This window comes from Eucalyptus grandis, chromosome 3 (assembly GCF_016545825.1).
Source record: "Eucalyptus grandis isolate ANBG69807.140 chromosome 3, ASM1654582v1, whole genome shotgun sequence".
Lineage (NCBI taxonomy): Eukaryota > Viridiplantae > Streptophyta > Magnoliopsida > Myrtales > Myrtaceae > Eucalyptus > Eucalyptus grandis.
The window spans coordinates 42612657-42631001 of record NC_052614.1 but is presented as its reverse complement, the minus strand read 5'-3'; the positions used below and the strand labels follow the sequence as shown (position 1 = coordinate 42631001).

The window sequence follows — 18345 nt, the reverse complement described above, 5'->3', positions numbered from 1 at the left end:
ATGAGTGGAAGGAAGCCGAATGTAAAAGATAGTCACTAAACAAAGTAGCAGCAAACAAGGAAAAAAGCAGGCAAAAGCCAGCACTATCCAAAGCAACAACAGGAACCACCTAAGAACCCCTAGGCCGGCAGCACCGCCCTCTACGAACAGCAACCATCCCAGCGATCGCAGTCAGCAGCAAAGCGAATGGAGCCAGCAGACTACCAAACAGCAATTGACCGAGAAGTCGGAAGCCTCGAACCTTCCAAAAGCAGCCTCTGCGCCACTCCAAGGAACACTAAGGCTCCGCACGAGTAGAAGAGAAGATGCAATGATCTATCCCCCAGTTGCGTTGAAGTCTCCTATTTCTCGGGTTATCATCAACATTTCTAAACGTTTAGACTTTGTCCTTAACAACTTTAATGGCCGCCAATATAACGAAGTTGTTGAATCTTAACATTAAATATAACGACAAATGAAGTTGTTGAATCTTAACATTAAATATAATGACATTATTGAAATTAAAGTTTAGTATGATTTGAAAAAGTTGAGTGGATTACATCGCCAACAATGAAAATTTATAATTTCTTTTGTCTTCACTCGAATTTACACAAAAACATGAATACGATTCTTGTCAGCAGTTATTTCTCCAGAAACAAATCATAAAAATAAAAATATCAAGGAACAAGAAGCTACCGACTTTACAAAAAGAGGCAAGTCTATCCATTAATCAAGGAAAACGAGAACTACTCGCATGTTGTCTGTGAGCTGAATGTGACCCCGATAAGGTTGGTTTCTTAGTATATAGCTCTTCGTCAACGTATGTCGCACTCGCAAACCCATAGGACTATTATATTATTCTAGATTGCACCGTCGATGCAGGGCGGAATCTAGCTGGCTACCTCCTTTACATGTCCTGATTCTTGAAGGTCAAACCCTCTTTTGTTTCGACTTTAGCGCTATTGGTAAGCAAAAGCTCGATTTCATTTTTTTCTAATTTTTTGTATAATGAATGCTAAAACGCTGAGATGATCTAGCAATTAAATCAACGCGAGAGAACTAAGAAAATAAATTAAGAACAGCCAGAAAATAAGTTTATATGACTTTATGGGAAGAGGCAACAGCAAATAATCCTTCCTTTATTTCCTTTTGTGCAGCTCCAAGGAGTTCTCTGTGCGGCTCAAGAAAGGAAAAATATATGCGGCTGAATATTATATATATTCATGCGACGTATACCGTAGGTTTTACTTGAATATTATTTCCAAGAAACAAACCTCACGTGAGTTTTATGGGACAGTCCACCGCAAGTTTTGCAAGAATTGCAGTTCTTGGTCAACCGCTCAATCTTGAATATTATTATCTCCAATAAGCAAACCCTCACGTGAACACGAGACGTCCTCGGAAAGCTTTGCAAATGCAGTTCTTCGTCAACCGGTCAGTCCTGAATATCATTTCTAAGGAACGAAACCTCGCGCGAATATGATTGGCCTCCAAGAAAAGAATTTTCTAATTTAAGTAGGAAAGTGATTTGTTTGTTTGGGTCTACAAGACTCGGTTTAGGAAGCCGGTCTCATCCTCTAGTTGGATCGGGTTTCATGCATTCCTCAAACTGCAGTGGAGCCACAATGTGGAGGTCATTGGTTTGGTCACTGTCGCTGTTGTTCTTGCTACTTTTTGTCTCGAATCACTCTAGTCTTCTGCGTTGGAGCTACTCTGGGAGCTTCAGCTCCGAACATGGGCGCTTGAGTTCGAGATTGACAGCCCATTCTGGCAGCTTGCTACGATATCCCCAAGTGCATTTTGCCAGGTGGTTTAAGAGTGCTTGGATGAGATGCTGTGTAACTGGTTAAATCTGTGCTTGTTCGTCGCCTGCTGTGTGAGATAGCATAGAAAGACCGTGCAGCCATTTGTTGTTTATGAGCTCACGGGGGCTTGTATAGAAGCATTTGCAGGCACCCGTTAGACACAGAGAGATGATGATAAATGTGTGCTGACTGATATGTGGATATTTCATGGTCACGAGACATTTGAGTGTGCTGAAAACTCTCTGCAGAAAAGTAGCTGATTCCCCCGAGGCAAGTGCGCCGACACCCATGATGGCTCAGAGCTCGAACTTGACAAAGGACTATCGCATAGCAGGGCCGGTGGAACAAGAATTCACATTTCCTGCGAAATCTGCTCCTTTCAGTAACTGCCATGCTTCAACCATTGTCGAGGTTCTTCACAAGACATTTTTGCCCTATTTGCATTCTCTCCTATCTAAAATCTACGTAAAACATGTGGGTGATTATTTTTGCAGGTTAACAAAAATCACTTTTTGGTTGCTTATTTTGGAGGTACAAAAGAGGGGGCACCTGATGTTAAAATATGGTTGCAGAGATACCAGGTAATATAGAATCTAGAATCTATCATTCAACCTATGCGACAGAAACCACGGAATCCGAAAAAACATGGACGTTATTTATCTTGTTAAGCTTCACCTTTGGTTATTACCTTTGGCCTTGGTCTATGTCCCAAACCGCATGATTTTCTTCCGGCTGAATTTTCATGTAGCAAAAGCTATGCGCAGGTTGCCAATGAAAAGTAATTGTTTTTAAAAAATTGGTGCAGAATGGGCAGTGGCATTCGCCGATAATCGCCGATGAACAAGAAGATGTTCCAATGTGGAATCCTGTCTTATACAAACTTCCATCAGGGGAGCTGTTGCTGTTCTACAAGATAGGGCTAGATTTTCAAAGGTTAATTCAACTCTGAACTGAATGTTGCGGTTTAGTTATCTTGCCATGTATTGTGCACAAGCTTTACCCTTCAAGTCACAGTCCCAGTCCAAACTATATGTATAACATCGAAAACAGGTAAGTCATAAAGTCACAACATCCACAACTCAGCACAAGACTAATTTCAAGCTGCAGAGAAGGAAGCCAAACACCCTGATTCTTATAAATTCTTCTATTAGCAGGATACAAGCTTTTTTATCTTAGTGAAATAAGATATCATCTTCACTCAAGAGCTAAAAACGACATTTCACTCTATCAATTTGAGGGTGGATCCATTATGAAGAGCTTGGTTCCTGTCTTTTCGTAGATATTAGATAGCCCTATTCCAGGCCAATTTCAACAATAACTTGGCAAATGCTTTGCCTTTTGTCATCTGCAAAAATCCAGTCCACCTCAAAATTCCAGTCTCTGGCAGGTCGAAAAATCTCCATCAACTGAAGCAGGAAAGGTCAAACAGCATTAGGGAATAAACATGCTACGGAGAGATGATGCCATGATTCGGAATCCACCTTGCAAAGCAGACACTGAATAGCCGAGGACCACCACTTATTAAATCATCCCAAGTAGACAATTTGTTGAACAAAGCTAGCCAATAGATTTGAGGAAATTCAGAAACATTTGGAGTAAACCAAATGAGCCTGTGCCACTAAACATTTCCTTCTTGTCCCTGACCAGATTCTGAGAATCAGAATGAGCAAGAAATCTAGAATTGGTGCCAGCGTATACAATTCGATCAGGCATAGCAGAGCACTTAAATATGACAGAAAAACTGCAGCTCGTATTTCTATCAAGAACTAAGACCTTTGCAGGGGGCCAGACCCACTCAATCCCAGATACAACCTCCGAAATATTGGCATGAATATTCAAAGTAGAATCATACACAAGTCTTCTAGGATATACCTCCAAAAAACACCCCTAGGGTGCCAAATATCAAAACACAGCGAGGTACTCCTGCCATCACCTCCCAGTTTTATGATTTGAGGTTGTAAAATGGATCTAACCTTCAGTACTTTCCTTCAAACATTAGTGCTTTCACTTGTACTTTAGACACAAATTATTTATGTCCTTCTTCCGAGTAGGACAATTACTTCAGGATATTCTATGCCACGGTTGCTTTTTTTTAGTTCCTCTTTTTGAGAGACTGGTTTCGTAGTAGTCGCAACAGAGTGTACCCCTCTTGTCACTGTTGCTTCTATGTTAACTATTCCACACTCAATTATCTTACTAAGTGACACGTCTGATTATGGAATGGAACACTATCTTTTCACAGAATTGCTGCCGCCGATGGGTACATGGTGTTATTTAGTTGGGACAGGCAAACTCTGAATGATTTAAGACTTAAAACAATTAATGTTTATGAATACTGTCGTAACCAAAGTTGTTGTTTCTCTTGACATTGTGTAAATGTTTCCTGTTTCTATGTTGTTGCGATTGGAGGACTTGTGCACATGGCCATTGTTTGAGATATTTATCTTCCCTATTAATTGATTTTATTTGACAGTCGCATTTCTTTTTGAGGAAAATGACATAACAAATGCCATAATTTTTGTATCACACTCACTTTGAGTGCCATAACTTCTTTTTTTACCACTTGAGTGCCATAACTTATGTATGATGTTTACTTGAATGCCATAATTTTTAAATATTCATCACAAGTGCTATGGCACTTTGGATTTCCAGCTTGGATGAATGCTTTAGAATTTTTTTGACACTTAAGTGATCGATTAAAAGTTATAACACTCAAGTAAACATTTCTTTATAAATTTTAGCACTTAAATGGTCAAAAAAAAAGAAAAAGTTATGGCACTCAAGTGAACTCCATATAAAATTTATGACAGTTATAATGTCCCTTCCCCAAAAAAGAACTACGACACAGACCATGTGCTTATAAGTCCTCCAATGGCAACAGGACAGAAACAGGGCACATTAACACAATGTCAAGTAAAACAACAACTTCAGTTACGACATTATCAATATATGCTAACTGTGTTAAGTCTAAACTCATTCGGAGTTTGCTTGTACCAACTAAAGAACACCATGTATCCATCATCAGCAGCATGTCTTTGAAAAGATAGTGTTCCATTCCATAATCAGACATGTCATATAGCAAGATGATTGAGTGAGGAACAGTTAACATAGAAGCAACAGTGACAAGAGAAGGGGTACAATCTGTTGTGACTACCAAGCAACCAGCCCCTCAAAAAGAATTACAATGATGAGGAGTTATGTAGCTGAACGTGCAAGTGCCAAGCCCAGAATTACATGAGCAATAGTTCTTGGGGCTACAAAATGAAATTGAAAGTTTTTGATTTCCTTTGCTCTTGTTGATTTGACGAATTACCCGTATCATGAATAGACAAGTTGCAGCTGTTTCTTTCATTGGCTATGACTATCTTCTGATACAGGGGGAGATGAAGTAGCGCAAGTATATCAACTATCCTGTTAAATCTTTGAATGCCACCTTAGTTTGAGGGTAAAATTCTTATGTCAGGAATAATTGCTGCCATGCTTCATGCATTGGAAATTGGGTGATCTAGTGCCATCTTCTGCACAAATTAACTGTGAGGAGATGAGCATGCTATGCTGGATATTTGAATACTCAAGAAAAAATAAGCTTGACGGTTAATTCTTCAGACTAGTTTGTGTGGTTCAACTTGAGGATAAAATAAAAGACCTCTCGTTTAAAATAGTTTGGACCTATAAACGATAGTTTTTAGATGCTCTAGTGAATAGCCGACTTTTTGGTGAAGGGCCAGGCAAAGGGGTAGCAAAAGAACTTAAATGATGTGTCCCAAACTTTTTAGTAGACTATTCACCTGTGCACGTTCATAACTTGGATTTAAAGGAAGATACGGTGCTAAACCGAGGAGAATGGCGCAACAGTACCCACAAATCTGAAACCACTTGGGAAAAGGGTTTTGCACGTTGTTGGTGCCATTGGCACTTCAAAATATTTTTTTCCCTGCTGCACGCTTCTGAACAGTAAGTGGTAGAAAACAGTGGTATTCTGGTATTAATAAATTGTCTCATCATTTTTCTCGCTTTATATTGTGTCATTCACCTTAACATGTAAATGAGTGTAGTTTGGGTATCTGTGTACTTACATGGACGTAACAATCAGTGTGCGTCGTTTTTAGTCTTTATAGATCCTTGAATGTCTTGTGAATCAAGTCACAACTGGTCTGCACCAAGATTATTTTATATTTCCTTTCAGCTTACACCGACATATGGTTATATACACCAATTAGACATCATTGCATTTAAAAAATTATTCAATTGCGACTCCTAAAATCTTCTTATTGAAGTTTAGATGGAGCGGATGCTTGAAAAGATCTTATAACCAAGGTGTCAGCTGGTCTGAACGAGAACAACTTCCACCAGGTATATTTGGACCAAGCAAGAATAAGGTAAATGATGTAATTTATATATAAACTTATTATATGAGCCAAAATTCTGAACTCAACTGTACGTATATGACATCACTCTGTGTCTTTAAATGTTCTGCAGCCTATCTTGCTTGATAACGGGCTCTTACTATGTGGATCCTCGGTGGAAAGTTGGAATTCTTGGGGTGCGTGGATGGAGGTCAGACCTTTAATCTCCCATATCTACGAGATCCCAGTAAGTCTAGGGAATTTTTGTCATATACGCTGTGTATTGATACAGATCACTCCAGATGCCGGTAGAACTTGGAGGAAGTATGGCCCGATTTACATAAAGAATGAAACTCTTGGTGTGATCCAACCAGTTCCCTACAAGACTGCAAGAGGCACCCTGCGAGTTCTATTACGATCATTCAGTGGAATTGGTTGAATTTGCACGTCAGAATCCGATGATGGGGGCATGAATTGGAGTTATGCAGACTTTACTGAACTCCCAAACCCAAACTCAGGTTAATTGCCAGTATTTGCCAGCATAATTGAGAATGCCTCTCAATTTGATCAAAATCATCTCTTAATACAAGAGAACGTCAATCTTTTCTTCCATTCAGTGAGCAAACTGCTAGAAGTGTACATTCTTTGTTCAGCACAAAATGGTTGTCCTGATCATATCAGTAATCGAATTTGAATGGTCTATTGGATATTCAAAATGTGTTTGCATGAGGATCTATCTGTTAGCACAAGGTGCTTCCTCATATCAAGAACTTATGAGCTGAAGATGTCCAATCATTCGCTTGATCATAGATAGAAGAAGACAATGGCAGTGAATGGTGCCATTGACTGCTGATTTTTCAGTGTTGCTTTGATACATCCCTTGATGCTCCATTTTTGTATTCCATTTTAGTTTTCAAATGCCAGAAAGCCGAGTATCTACATATCGGCAACCTTCCCTTCATTCCAACAATTAAAGGAATAGTTTCTTTGTTTTGGCTAGGTATTGATGGGGTTAAGCTTAATAATGGCCTCCTCATAGTTGCTTACAATACAATTTCAAGGGGCATACTCAAAGTTGCTGCATCCATGGATGATGGTGATTCTTGGCATGAAGCTCTAACCCTAGAAGAAAACTTAGAGATGGAGTTTTCATATCCTGCTGTCATCCAGGCTAGTGATGGATCGGTTCACATTACCTATACCTATAACAGAACCCAAATTAAGGTATCAACTCGCATGCTCACTTCTAAAGTTGTTCTCAAGCACTTTCTGCTTTACCATATTTGGTTTCCGACTTGCATATCTCTGTCAAGAGTATTTACACTTGTCTTTTTGACTAAGTGGTGTAATCTTGTATATTGCTATGCAGCATGTTGTCCTTCATGTTAATTGACAGTGATCCTGTCGGCAACAAAAGCCAGTTGGTATGTCTCTTCCCCTCACATATAGTCCAGACATTTTCAATTCAGTCTTTCCATCTTTTACCCAATAAATGTTTGATTTTGTCAAAGTAGCATTGAGTTGTATAACTGTTCTGTGCAGAACAATGTGTATTTTACCTGACCATGCAAGTGGATCGTCACTCGATCTTTGATTAATCATTCTGTTGTAAAAGTGGATAGCAGTCTTTGCGTTGCCTATTCTCAGGATGACGGCTATATCGAGTAAATGTGAGCTTTACTTTTCCGACACCAATCTCAGAAGAATTTCAGAAAGCGATCATCAAATCGGACTCCAGGCAACCAAGACGAAGAAAAAGGTTGTCAACTCAGGGTTGCACTGTTGGATGGATTTGTGAGACCTTGCTCAACGTTGTATCGTGTTGCACCCATGTAATGGAATGCGGGTTGTGTTCATGTTTCCCTCCATATTTGTTTGCCTTGTGCTGTATCAATTTTGCTGCAGAAACCTCTGAATGGTCTAGGTTTAATTGAATATCTCTTTTGGTTCCCCTGGATAAAAAAATAAAATAAGACAATATAAAATTGAGAAGTAGGAGGGACAGGAAGGTGCAAAGTCTGTTTCATGTGGATATCAAACTGGAAGGAAACTGAGGAAGGGGAGAGAACTTACGCTTTTGCCTTTTGGGAAATTTGCAATAGCGTGAGAAATTTTGGGACAAAAGTCCAGAATTCATGCCCTCGTATGGTTCTTGCATTTGGGAGCTTGAACATTTAATTTGTCCAATTGAATTCTCTAACTAGCATGGTTTGTGCATTTAAGTTCTTATTTTTTGACACACTCGATAAAGAGGATAATGATATAGAGTTCTTACTAAATTTAATAATAAAATTTAATGGAAGCTAACGGAGGAAAAATGTATAAAGCATGTACCAATTTGAAGTTTTTGAGGATCTGAAAATTAATTTAGAGTAAATTTATCACAAATATATCAATTTTCAGTAAATTTATCACAAATATGTCAGTTTGAGGTTTTTTTTTGTTATATTAACTCATAGATTGAACTATGTGATCTATCCAAGTCAGCACTTTTAATAATATTTTGACGGAAGTTAAAATAAGGTAAATATATCATGCGTATATCAATTTGAAGTTTTTGGTGATTCAAAAGTTAATTGGAGGTGAACTTTTCATTAATATACCAATTTAATTATTTTTTATAATTATAATTGAGAAGTGGATTGTGTCCCACAAATGACCTTATGTCGAAATTGAAAGATGGTCTCCTATATTTTCTTTTCTTTGAACTTTCAAGTTTTTTTCAGAGTCTTTTTTAGCTAGATGCCATGCGAGCCCTAGATATGTCATTTAATCTTTCATCTAAAATTTAGACAATTTGCAAAAAAAAGAGTTTTAGACAAAAAAAGTCCCGGAAGATATGAACATTAGATATACCTAAATTATCGAGATGAAAGAAAGTCAAGTGAAAGATGCTGCCAACAAATGAAAATCTATAATTCCTTTTTGTCTCTACTGAATTTATACAAGAACATGAATACTGTTTATGTCAGTAGTTGTTTTTCTAGAGACAAACTATAGAAAGGAAAATATCAAGAAACAAGAAACTACCTCTGCTTTACAAAGAAGCAAGTCTCTCCATTAATCAATGAAAAATGAGAACTACTCGTACGTTTTAAGTGAAATGGATGAGACCCCACACGAGTTTGGTTTCTTATCATAGTTCTACGAATGTCGCACTCGCAAACCATAGTGCTATTATAGAATTCTTGATTGCAATGTCGATTCAGAGCGGAATCTAGCTGGCTACCTGCTGCTCTTGTTCTTGGTTCTTGAAGGTCAAACCCCGTTGTACTCTAGCGCTACTGGTGAGCAAGAGCTCGACTTTCAACGGAAAAATCTTCCCAAGAAATCAATTGCAACGGCGCCTGCGTCAGGTATCTTTTGTGTGGGTACCATTAGTGGGTCGATGGCGTGATCTTGTCTTTCCAACAATCTTTGCGTTGTGGGTGCTTCAAGTGCTTTAGTGGAGGGAGCAGATGTACGTGACCGTCTCTGCAAAGGGTGGGGTTTCTTGGGGTTTTGATAGGGGAGTGACCACGTGGAGGTTACTGGTTTTGGTCGTCGTCATCCTCGTTGCTCTTCCCAAATTAACGATATCTAATTTTCAACGGTCGCTGTCTCTGATGCAATGGCAACTGCGGTAGGTAGCGTCTTTAATGACTTTCTTTCATTATCTTTGTGTGGTATTAGTTGGTTAATGGCGTAATCTTCTCTTTCCTACAATCTTTGCATTGTGGGTTTTTCTAGTACTTTAGTGGAGTGCGCGATATGCGTGTCTCTGGGAAGGGGGTTTCCATGGGGTTTTGGTAGTGGAGCGACAATGTGGAGGTCACTGGTTTGGTCGTCGTCCTCATTGTTCTTGCTTCTTTTCGTCTTGAACCCCTCTAATCTTCTGCCTTGTGGCTTCTCTGGGAGCTTCAGCTCCGAACATGGTCACTTGAGTTCGAGATTGAAAGCGCATTCTGGCTACTTGCTTCTATATCACCAAGTGCATCTTGCGAGGTGGTTTAAGATTGCTTGGATGAGATGCTATGTAACTGGTTTAATCTGTGCTTCTTAGTTGCCTACCGTGTGCGAAAACCATAGAAAGACCGTGTAGTCATGTGTTGTCTATGAGCTCACTTAGGCCTTTATAGAAGCATTTACAGGCACCCATTAGACAGAGAGATGATGATAATGTGTGCTGGTTGACATGTGGAGATTTCATGGTTGCAAGTCGTTTTAATGTGCTGAAAACTCTGTGCAGAAAAGTAGGCATTTCCAGTAAGGCAAGTACACCGACACCCATCATGGCTCAGAGCTCGAACTTGACAAAGGACTCTCGTGTTGAAGGGCCAGTGGAACAAGATTTCACATTTCCTGCAAAATCTGCTCCTTTCAATAACTGCCACGCTTCAACCATTGTCGAGGTTCTTCGTGAGACATTTTTGCTCTATTTGCAATTTGTCCCATTTAAAATTTACATAAAACATGTGGGGGATTTTGGATTTTTGCAGGTTAACGAAGATCACTTCTTGGTTGCTTATTTTGGAGGTACAGAAGAGGGGGCACCTGATGTTAAAATATGGTTGCAGAGATATCAGGTAATATAGAATGTAAAATCTTTCATTCATCCTATGCAACAAAAACAACGGAATCTCAAATTGTGGATGTTTTTTTATCTTGTTAAGTTTCACCTTTTATTGTTAAGTTTGGCCTTGCCCTGCATCCCAAAACGCGAGAGTTTCTTCCAGCTGAGTTTACATGTAGCAAGAGCTATGTGCAGATCACCAATGAAAAGTAATTATTTCAAAATTAATGGTGCAGCATGGGCGCTGGCATCCGCCTATAATCATCGATGAACAAGAAGATGTTCCCATGTGGAATCCTGTCTTATACAAATTTCCATCAGGGGAGCTCTTGCTGTTCTACAAGATAGGGCAAGATTTCCAAAGGTAAATTCAAATCTGAACTGAGCATTGCTCCTGACGTAGATTAGATTCAGATTGAAGCAATTGTGGTATAGTTATCTGGGCCTGTATTGTGTACAAGCTTTGACCTTAAATTTAAGTATCAGGAGAAAATGAAGTACGACAACTTAAGCTGTCATTTCTTTCTATAGTTTATGAAGTGTAAGACCTATAATTCATAGTTTTTCAGTCATTAAGTTACTTGTATTGCACATAAAACCAAGATCATGGGTGGACTAATCCCATCAACCAGCCCAAATAACAAGTCACGGCCCCAGTCCAAACTATATGTACAGCGTAAAAAACAGACAAGTCATAAAGTCACACCAAGAACAGTATCACACATAGCTCAAGACAAATTACATCCATTCAAGGAGATCAGGCTGCAGAGAAGGAAACCAAACACTCTGATTCTCCTATATTCTTCTACCAGCAGGAGACAAGCTTATCTTCTTAGCGAAATAAAAATCATCTTCACTCGAGAGCTTAAAACAACGTTTCACTCTATCAATCTAAGGAGTAAATCCATTATGAAGAGCTTCATTCTCTTTTCTTTTCAAAGATATTAGACCGCCCCATTCCAGGCCAATTTCAACAATAAATTGGCAAAAGCTTTGCCTTTCGTCATCTGCAAAATTCAGTCCACCTCGAAAAATCTCCATCAACTGAAGCAGGGGGGTTTCAAACAGCACTAGAGAATGAACATACTATGAAGAGATGATGACTTAATACAGAATCCACCTTGCAAAGCAGACACTGGTTAACCAAGGAGCACCACTTATTAAATCTGTCCAAAGTAGACAATTTGTTGAGCAAAGCTAACCAACAGATAAGAGGAAATTCAGAAACATTTGGAGAAAACCAAATGAGTCTATGCCACTAAACATTTTCCTTCTTGTTCCTGACCAGAGTCCAAGCATCAGACTGAGCAAGAAATCTAGAATTGCAGCCAGTAAGTACAATTTGACCAGCATAACAGAGCATTGAAACAGGACAGACAAACAGCAGCTTGTATTTCTACCAAGAACTAAGACGTTGCAGGAGGCCAAACCCACTCATTCCCAGACACAACCTCTGAAACTTTGGCATGAATATTTAAGTAGAACCATACACGAGTCTTCTAGGATAAACCAAAAAAATGCCTCTAGGATGCCAGTTATCAAAACACAAGGAGGTACACCTGCCATCATCAATCAGATTTTGATTTGAGGTTGTAAATGGGTCTAACCTTCAGTAATTTCCTCCAATCTAACCTTCAGTAATTTCCTCCAAACGTGCTCTCACTAGTAGTTTGGACACAAACTATTTATGTCCGTTATCTGAGTGGGACAATTCCTTCCAGATATTCTATGCCACAGTTGCTTTTTTTGGGTTAAGACCCTCTTTTTGAGAGGCTGGTTGCTTGGTAGTCGCAACAGATTGTACCCCTTCTCTTGTCACCATTGCTTCTATGTTTGCTGTTCCACACTCAATCATCTTGCTATATGATCTAATCTCATCATTGTCAGGAAGCATATGACATGTCTGACTGTGGAACAAAACACTGTCTTTTCACAGATATGCTACTGATGATGGATACATGGTGTTCTTTAGTTGGGACTGGCAAACTCTTAATGAGTTGAGACCTAACTCAGTTAGCCTTATGGATGACGTCGTAACTGAAGTTGTTGTTTCACTTGACATTGTGTAAATGTGCCCTGTTTCTGTCCTGTTGCCAATGGAGGACTTATGTACATATGGCCCATGTTTGAGATATTTATTTTTCCTACTAATTGACATTATTTGTCAGTCACCGTTCTTTTTGCCATCTATCTTGTCCTCCATAATATATTCCTTGTGGCTTTTGTGGCCTGGAGATTGCTTTTTGTTCAACTGTACCTGACCATTTCCTTGGGAAAGAGACAAAGCTGGGGATAGAAACTTCTTTTCATTCTGGAAGGAAAATTTTAATGCACTAACTACAGAGACTACACATACAGACCTTTCTGATCCTGCGTGCAATTTTAAACGACTAAAAAGGCTGTGCAACCTATATTCAAAAGAAGCTGTTGTAATCATGGGAATTACTGTATGGAACTGGAGAATCTAGTTGTTCAAGGTGGACCATGAGTGCATTGGAACTTCTACTATAGCCTTTCTCGATGCATTTCTGATGTTACTTTAACATGCCTTTTCTTTTATATCGTATAATGGGTAGTCCTGAGACAGGACGTGAGTTATTCTTTATGCTGGATCTTATTCTTTGTGCACTGATGAAGAGTTATGTAGCTGAACGTGCACTCTTTTAAGAGTACCTAGCCCAGAATTTCATTAAAATCGTTCTTGGGGATCAAAAATAAAATAGAAAAAATTTCATTTCCTCTCTTCTTGATGATTTGATGAATTACTTGAATTACAAATGGACAAGTTGCGGCTGTGTCTTTCTTTCTTTGGCTTTGACTATCTTCTCTTACTAATGAAATGGATGAATGAACTAGCACATCACTATCTTTTCAAATTTTTGAATGCCACCTCAGTTCAAGGGTAAAATTCATATGCCAGGAATAATTTCTGCCATACTTCATGCATGGGAAATTGGGTGGTCTAGTGCCATCTTCTGCACAAAGTAACTGTGTGGAGATCAGCATGCTTCACCGGATATTTGAATACTCAAGAAATAATAAGCTTAAATATTTATACTTTTGACTAAGTTTGTGTGGTTCAAGTTAAGGATAAAATAAAAGAATTTCGTTTAGAATAATTTGGATCTATAAATGATAGTTTTTAGATGCTTTCGTAAATAGCAGACTTTATGGTGAGGGTACTGGGTAAAGGGCTAGCAAAAGACCTGAAAAGATGTGTCCCAAACCTTTTAGAAGATTATTCACCCGTGCACATTCATAACTTGGATTTTAAGGAACATACGGTGCTAAACCAAGGTGAATGGTGCAAGAGTACCCCTTAATCGAGACCACTTAAGGGGAAAAGGGTTTGGATGTTGTTGGTGTTAATTTTGTTGACACTTCAAACTATTTATTTCCCTGCTGCACGTTTTTGAACAGTAAGTGGTAGAAAACGGTGGCATTCTGGCATTCACACATTGTTTCATCATTTCTCGCTTAATTTTGTGTCATTCACTTAACATGTAAATATGATTGTAGTTTGGGTATTTGTGTGCTTACTTTGATGTAACAATTAGTATCCATCATTTTTATAGATCCTTGAATGTCATGTGAATCAAGTGATAATTAGTCTGCATCAAGATTATTTTATATTTCCTTTCCGCTTACACCAACATATGATTCTATACCCCAATAAGACATCTTTGCATCAGTGAAAAATTTCTATTGCAATTCCTAAAATCTTCTTATTGAAGTTTAGATGGAGCGGATTCTTGAAAAGATCTTATAACCAAGGTGTCAGCTGGTCTGAAAGAGAACAACTTCCACCAGGCATATTAGGACCAATTAAGAATAAGGTACAAGATGTAATTTATATGGAAGCTTATGTGTTCCATTAAATTACGTGGGCCCAAATTCTGAACTCAACTGTACATATAAGACATCATTATGTGTCTCTAAATCTTCTGCAGCCTATCTTGCTTGATAATGGAGACTTGCTATGTGGATCCTCAGTGGAAAGTTGGAATTCTTGGGGTGCATGGATGGAGGTCAGACTTTTAATCTCATATCTATCAGAACCCAGTATGTCTAGGGAATTTTTGTCATATATGCGATGTGTGATACAGATCACTCCAGACGCTGGTAGAACATGGAGGAAGTATGGCCCAATTTACTTAAAGAATGAGTCTCTGAGTGTGATCCAACCAGTTCCCTTCAAGACTGCAAGAGGCACCCTGCGTGTTCTATTACGATCATTCACTGGAATTGACCGAATTTGCATGTCAGAATCCCATGACGGGGGCATGAATTGGGGTTATGCAGAATTTACTGAACTCCCAAATCCAAATTCAGGTTTATTGCCAAGTTTTGCCGGCTTAATTTAGAACGCTTCTCAATTTAATTGAATTCATCTATCGATATAAGAGAACATCAATCTTTTATGTCCATTCGGTGACAGACTGCTAGAAGTGTAGCGTCTTTGTTTGCCACGAAAAGGTCCAGATCTTATTAGTAATACAATGTGGATGTTCTATCGGACATGTCAAAATGTGTTTCCATGCGCATCTATCTGTTAGCACAAGGTGCTTCATCATATCAAGAGCTAATGAGCTGAAGATATCCAATGCTTCACTTGATCAACGATAGATGGAGTATATGATAAAAAGATACTATACCAATTTATTGCAATGGTTGTCTCTGAACTCACCAAATTAAGCATATGGTACCATCGACTGCTGATTTTTCGACGTGGCTTTCGAAACTCTTCTTGATGCTCCATTTTTGTATTCCATTGTAGTTTTCAAATGCCAGAGAACCATAACAGCAACCTTCCCTTCATTCCAAAATATTAAGAAGTAGTTTATTTGTTTTGGCTAGGTATTGATGGGGTTAAGCTGAAGAATGGCCTTCTCATAGTTGCTTACAATACAATTTCAAGGGGCATACTCAAAGTTGCTGTATCCTTGGATGATGGTGATTCTTGGCACGAAGCTCTGACCCTAGAAGAAAACTTAGAGATGGAGTTCTCATATCCTGCTGTCATCGAGGCTAGTGATGGATCAGTTCACGTTACCTATACATATAACAGAACTCAAATTAAGGTATCAACTCACATGCTCACTTCTAAAGTTGTTCTTAAGCTCTTTCTGCTTTACCACATTTGGCTTTCAACTTGCATATCTCTATCAGAGTATTTACACTTTTCTTTTTGACTGAGTGGTGTAATCTTTCATATTGCTATGCAGCATGTTGTTCTTCATGTTACTTGACAGTGATCCTGTTGGAACAAAAAGCCAGTAGGTATGTCTCTTCTTCTCTCACATGTAGTCCTTTTAGATTGTACATGTGGGTTACCCTATAAATGATTGATTTTGTCAAAAATAGCATTTAGATGCATAACTGTTCTGTTCAAATCAATTTCTATTTTACCTGATCATGCAAGTGGATCGTAACTCAACATTAGCTTAATCATTCTGCTATACAAGTGAATAACAATCTTTGCGTTGCCAATTCAAGCAAATGACCATGCTCTTAGACAAATATGCCTGTGCAAAATTTCATAGAATCTGCATTTTTTCGAGTTTATTGAATAGTAATAAGATTATGTGAGGTTCTTTACCAAAAAAAATAAATAAATAAGATTATGTGAGGTTGGATTTTGTCTTGAACTATTTACCTGCCCCCATATTCAATGCCATTGCTAGTTGGACAAAAATGTGGGTCCCCTATGTATTAGTATAGGTTAGTTTATGTCTGATTCTATGCCATTGAGAAGCACATATGCTTTCTGTGCATTGAACAGCTAAAGCAGTGTGACTACAACTTTTGGAAGGAGTAAGGCAAAATTGGCTGGGTCCAACAGCATGTGTTCATATGGAGATGTATCAGAGTGACTTGAAAGAGGAACACCTTGTGCTTGCCAACCAATATTTCTCTGTCCAGAGACATGAGCTTCCATGATTAAAAGACTATAATATATGCACTATTATTCAGTGCATGCTATTTATTTTCAAGGTTGTGATCATAAATTTCAATTTATTAACCTCTAGCCATCCTGTCTGGGGGTTTAGCTTGTCTCTATTTAAGTAACAAGACTGGGAGTTGAGAAATTCACTACCATTGGTCGAACTTTTCTAAGCAAATGGTTTTGAAGGCACTTGGAAGTAAATGTTTCCTAATGGAGGAAGGAGGCCGCAGTAATGACTTTCCTTGTAGTGGCACTTTAGCACTATCTGATGTTTGAGGCCTGCCTAATCTGGAAATGGAAAGTACATTGGGAAAAAAATTGTCTATTGAGCTTTGATACGTCCAATATATGGATGAGCAACATAAGTTTAGCCTGATATAATTCATGGGAATCAACCATTTCATGAATGAAGATTTGGCGAGTTGGGCATATACAGTATGGAAGGTAAGGTACCATCCTTTGGTGAATGCATGAACCAATGATGTTGAGTAGAAAGAAGGATGAAGGGAAAACTTAATGGGGCTACTCTAAGTCTAGTTGTTGAGATTTAGGGAAATCATCCAGGGATGGAGTAGTTTAGATTCGGTAACAGAGTACCTTTGTTCCAGGTTGTTGTTTACAGTTTCCTGCTGTTTCCTCTAGACTGAATTCTAGATAGAAGAATTTACCTTATGGGCTTTCAACTTTTGTCCCTTTTAAGTGGTCCTGGGGGGAGCATGTTTTGTTGAGCTTTCTATCCTCTACATGATGGTTTCTATGGAAACGAGCTTTTCGCTGGGAATCAAGTATACACAAACTAAACAGACTTAAAAGAGAAAAAGATTACGTCCAAATACTGTCTCTAGCATCTTCTAGGATCGAACCCCTGAGAATAGCCCGAGAGTCCAAAGTATGTATGTCTTTCTTTTTGGTTGAGATGCATTTGCCATGTTGAGGCCATTAGCTTGTCTCTGTATCTTGCGTTGGTAGATGATAAAGTTATTGTGGCTTCTGAAACAGAGAGAATAACATCTTATGCAGGCAAGGCTGAATCAGCTTTACTTTCTCATCATCATTCTCAGAGGGACATTGATACTGAGTAAATATGAGCTTTACTTTCCCAACACCATTCTCAGAAGAATTTGAGGCAGGCAACCAAGAACAAGAAAAAGTTGTCAACTCAGGGTACAGTGTTGGATGGATTAGTGAGACCTTGCTTAACATTGTATCGTGTGGCATCCATGTACTAGGATATGGGGTGTGTTCATGTTTTTCTCCATGTTGGTTTGCCTTTTTCTGTAGAACCTCTGAATGGACTAGATTTAATTGTATATTTCTTTCGATTTCACTGGATTAAAAAAAAAAAAAGAAAAAAGAAAAAGAACTTAGAAGTAGAAGGGACAGGGAGGTGATAAATGTGTATGTGAAACTGAGGAAGGGAGAGAACTTACACTTTCCTTTTTGGGTAATTTGCGTGAGAACAAGTCCAGAGTTCATCCTATGGTTCTTGCATTTGGAATCTTAAAACATTTATTTGGTCCAATTGACTTCTCTAACTTGCATGGTTTGGGCATTTAAGTTCTGCTTTTTTTTTTGTCAATAGCACACTCACTATCTCTTTGAAGAGTGAAATTAATATAGTAAGGTCAGAAAATCTTTTGACTTTCATGCTTGCCAGCATCTACATTCGGGTTGCATGACCAAGTGTGATGAAGGATTTGATATAGTAAACAAGCC

At 38.6% G+C, this 18345-nt stretch overlaps 2 protein-coding genes and 1 long non-coding RNA gene across 6 annotated transcripts; all 3 read left to right on the top strand.

The window, feature by feature from the left end:
- Positions 1 to 2037: 2037 nt before the first annotated feature.
- Positions 2038 to 6442, top strand: LOC120286389. The gene is made up of 6 exons (XM_039309616.1): positions 2038 to 2195; positions 2279 to 2365; positions 2590 to 2717; positions 6067 to 6163; positions 6264 to 6381; positions 6423 to 6442. Exons 1-6 carry the CDS (start codon positions 2073 to 2075, stop codon positions 6440 to 6442), a joined length of 573 nt encoding a protein of 190 aa, XP_039165550.1. The 5' UTR covers positions 2038 to 2072.
- A 6-nt stretch (positions 6443 to 6448) lies between these two features.
- LOC120291141 lies at positions 6449 to 8046 on the top strand. Its single transcript, XR_005548993.1, has 4 exons — positions 6449 to 6648; positions 7131 to 7354; positions 7500 to 7554; positions 7673 to 8046. It is a non-coding gene; the product is annotated as an uncharacterized LOC120291141 (long non-coding RNA).
- A 1161-nt stretch (positions 8047 to 9207) lies between these two features.
- Positions 9208 to 17976, top strand: LOC104437457. 4 transcript variants are annotated; one of them, XM_018870990.2, is made up of 11 exons: positions 9208 to 9486; positions 9569 to 9752; positions 10359 to 10521; positions 10609 to 10695; positions 10919 to 11046; positions 14422 to 14518; positions 14633 to 14710; positions 14789 to 15014; positions 15540 to 15763; positions 15908 to 15962; positions 17650 to 17976. In XM_018870990.2, exons 2-10 carry the CDS (start codon positions 9589 to 9591, stop codon positions 15929 to 15931), a joined length of 1191 nt encoding a protein of 396 aa, XP_018726535.2. In that variant the 5' UTR covers positions 9208 to 9486; positions 9569 to 9588; the 3' UTR covers positions 15932 to 15962; positions 17650 to 17976. The 4 variants fall into 4 exon arrangements, with proteins under 4 accessions (XP_018726535.2, XP_010048703.2, XP_010048704.2 ...); XM_010050401.3 differs by lacking the exon at positions 9569 to 9752 and having other exon boundaries at positions 9213 to 9486; XM_010050402.3 differs by lacking the exon at positions 9208 to 9486 and having other exon boundaries at positions 9625 to 9756.
- The last annotated feature ends 369 nt before the right edge of the window (positions 17977 to 18345 follow it).

Bases quoted from the DNA above. Each gene is read 5' to 3' on its own strand.
- LOC104437457 (XM_010050398.3), top strand. From the start codon at position 9,933: ATGTGGAGGTCACTGGTTTGGTCGTCGTCCTCATTGTTCTTGCTTCTT. The intron at 10,522-10,608 runs GTTCTTCGTGAG...GGATTTTTGCAG, and splicing joins ACGCTTCAACCATTGTCGAG to GTTAACGAAGATCACTTCTT. The intron at 14,711-14,788 runs GTCAGACTTTTA...TGTGTGATACAG, and splicing joins CTTGGGGTGCATGGATGGAG to ATCACTCCAGACGCTGGTAG.
- LOC120286389 (XM_039309616.1), top strand. From the start codon at position 2,073: ATGATGGCTCAGAGCTCGAACTTGACAAAGGACTATCGCATAGCAGGG. The intron at 2,366-2,589 runs GTAATATAGAAT...AAATTGGTGCAG, and splicing joins TATGGTTGCAGAGATACCAG to AATGGGCAGTGGCATTCGCC. The intron at 6,382-6,422 runs GTCTAGGGAATT...GTATTGATACAG, and splicing joins TATCTACGAGATCCCAGTAA to ATCACTCCAGATGCCGGTAG.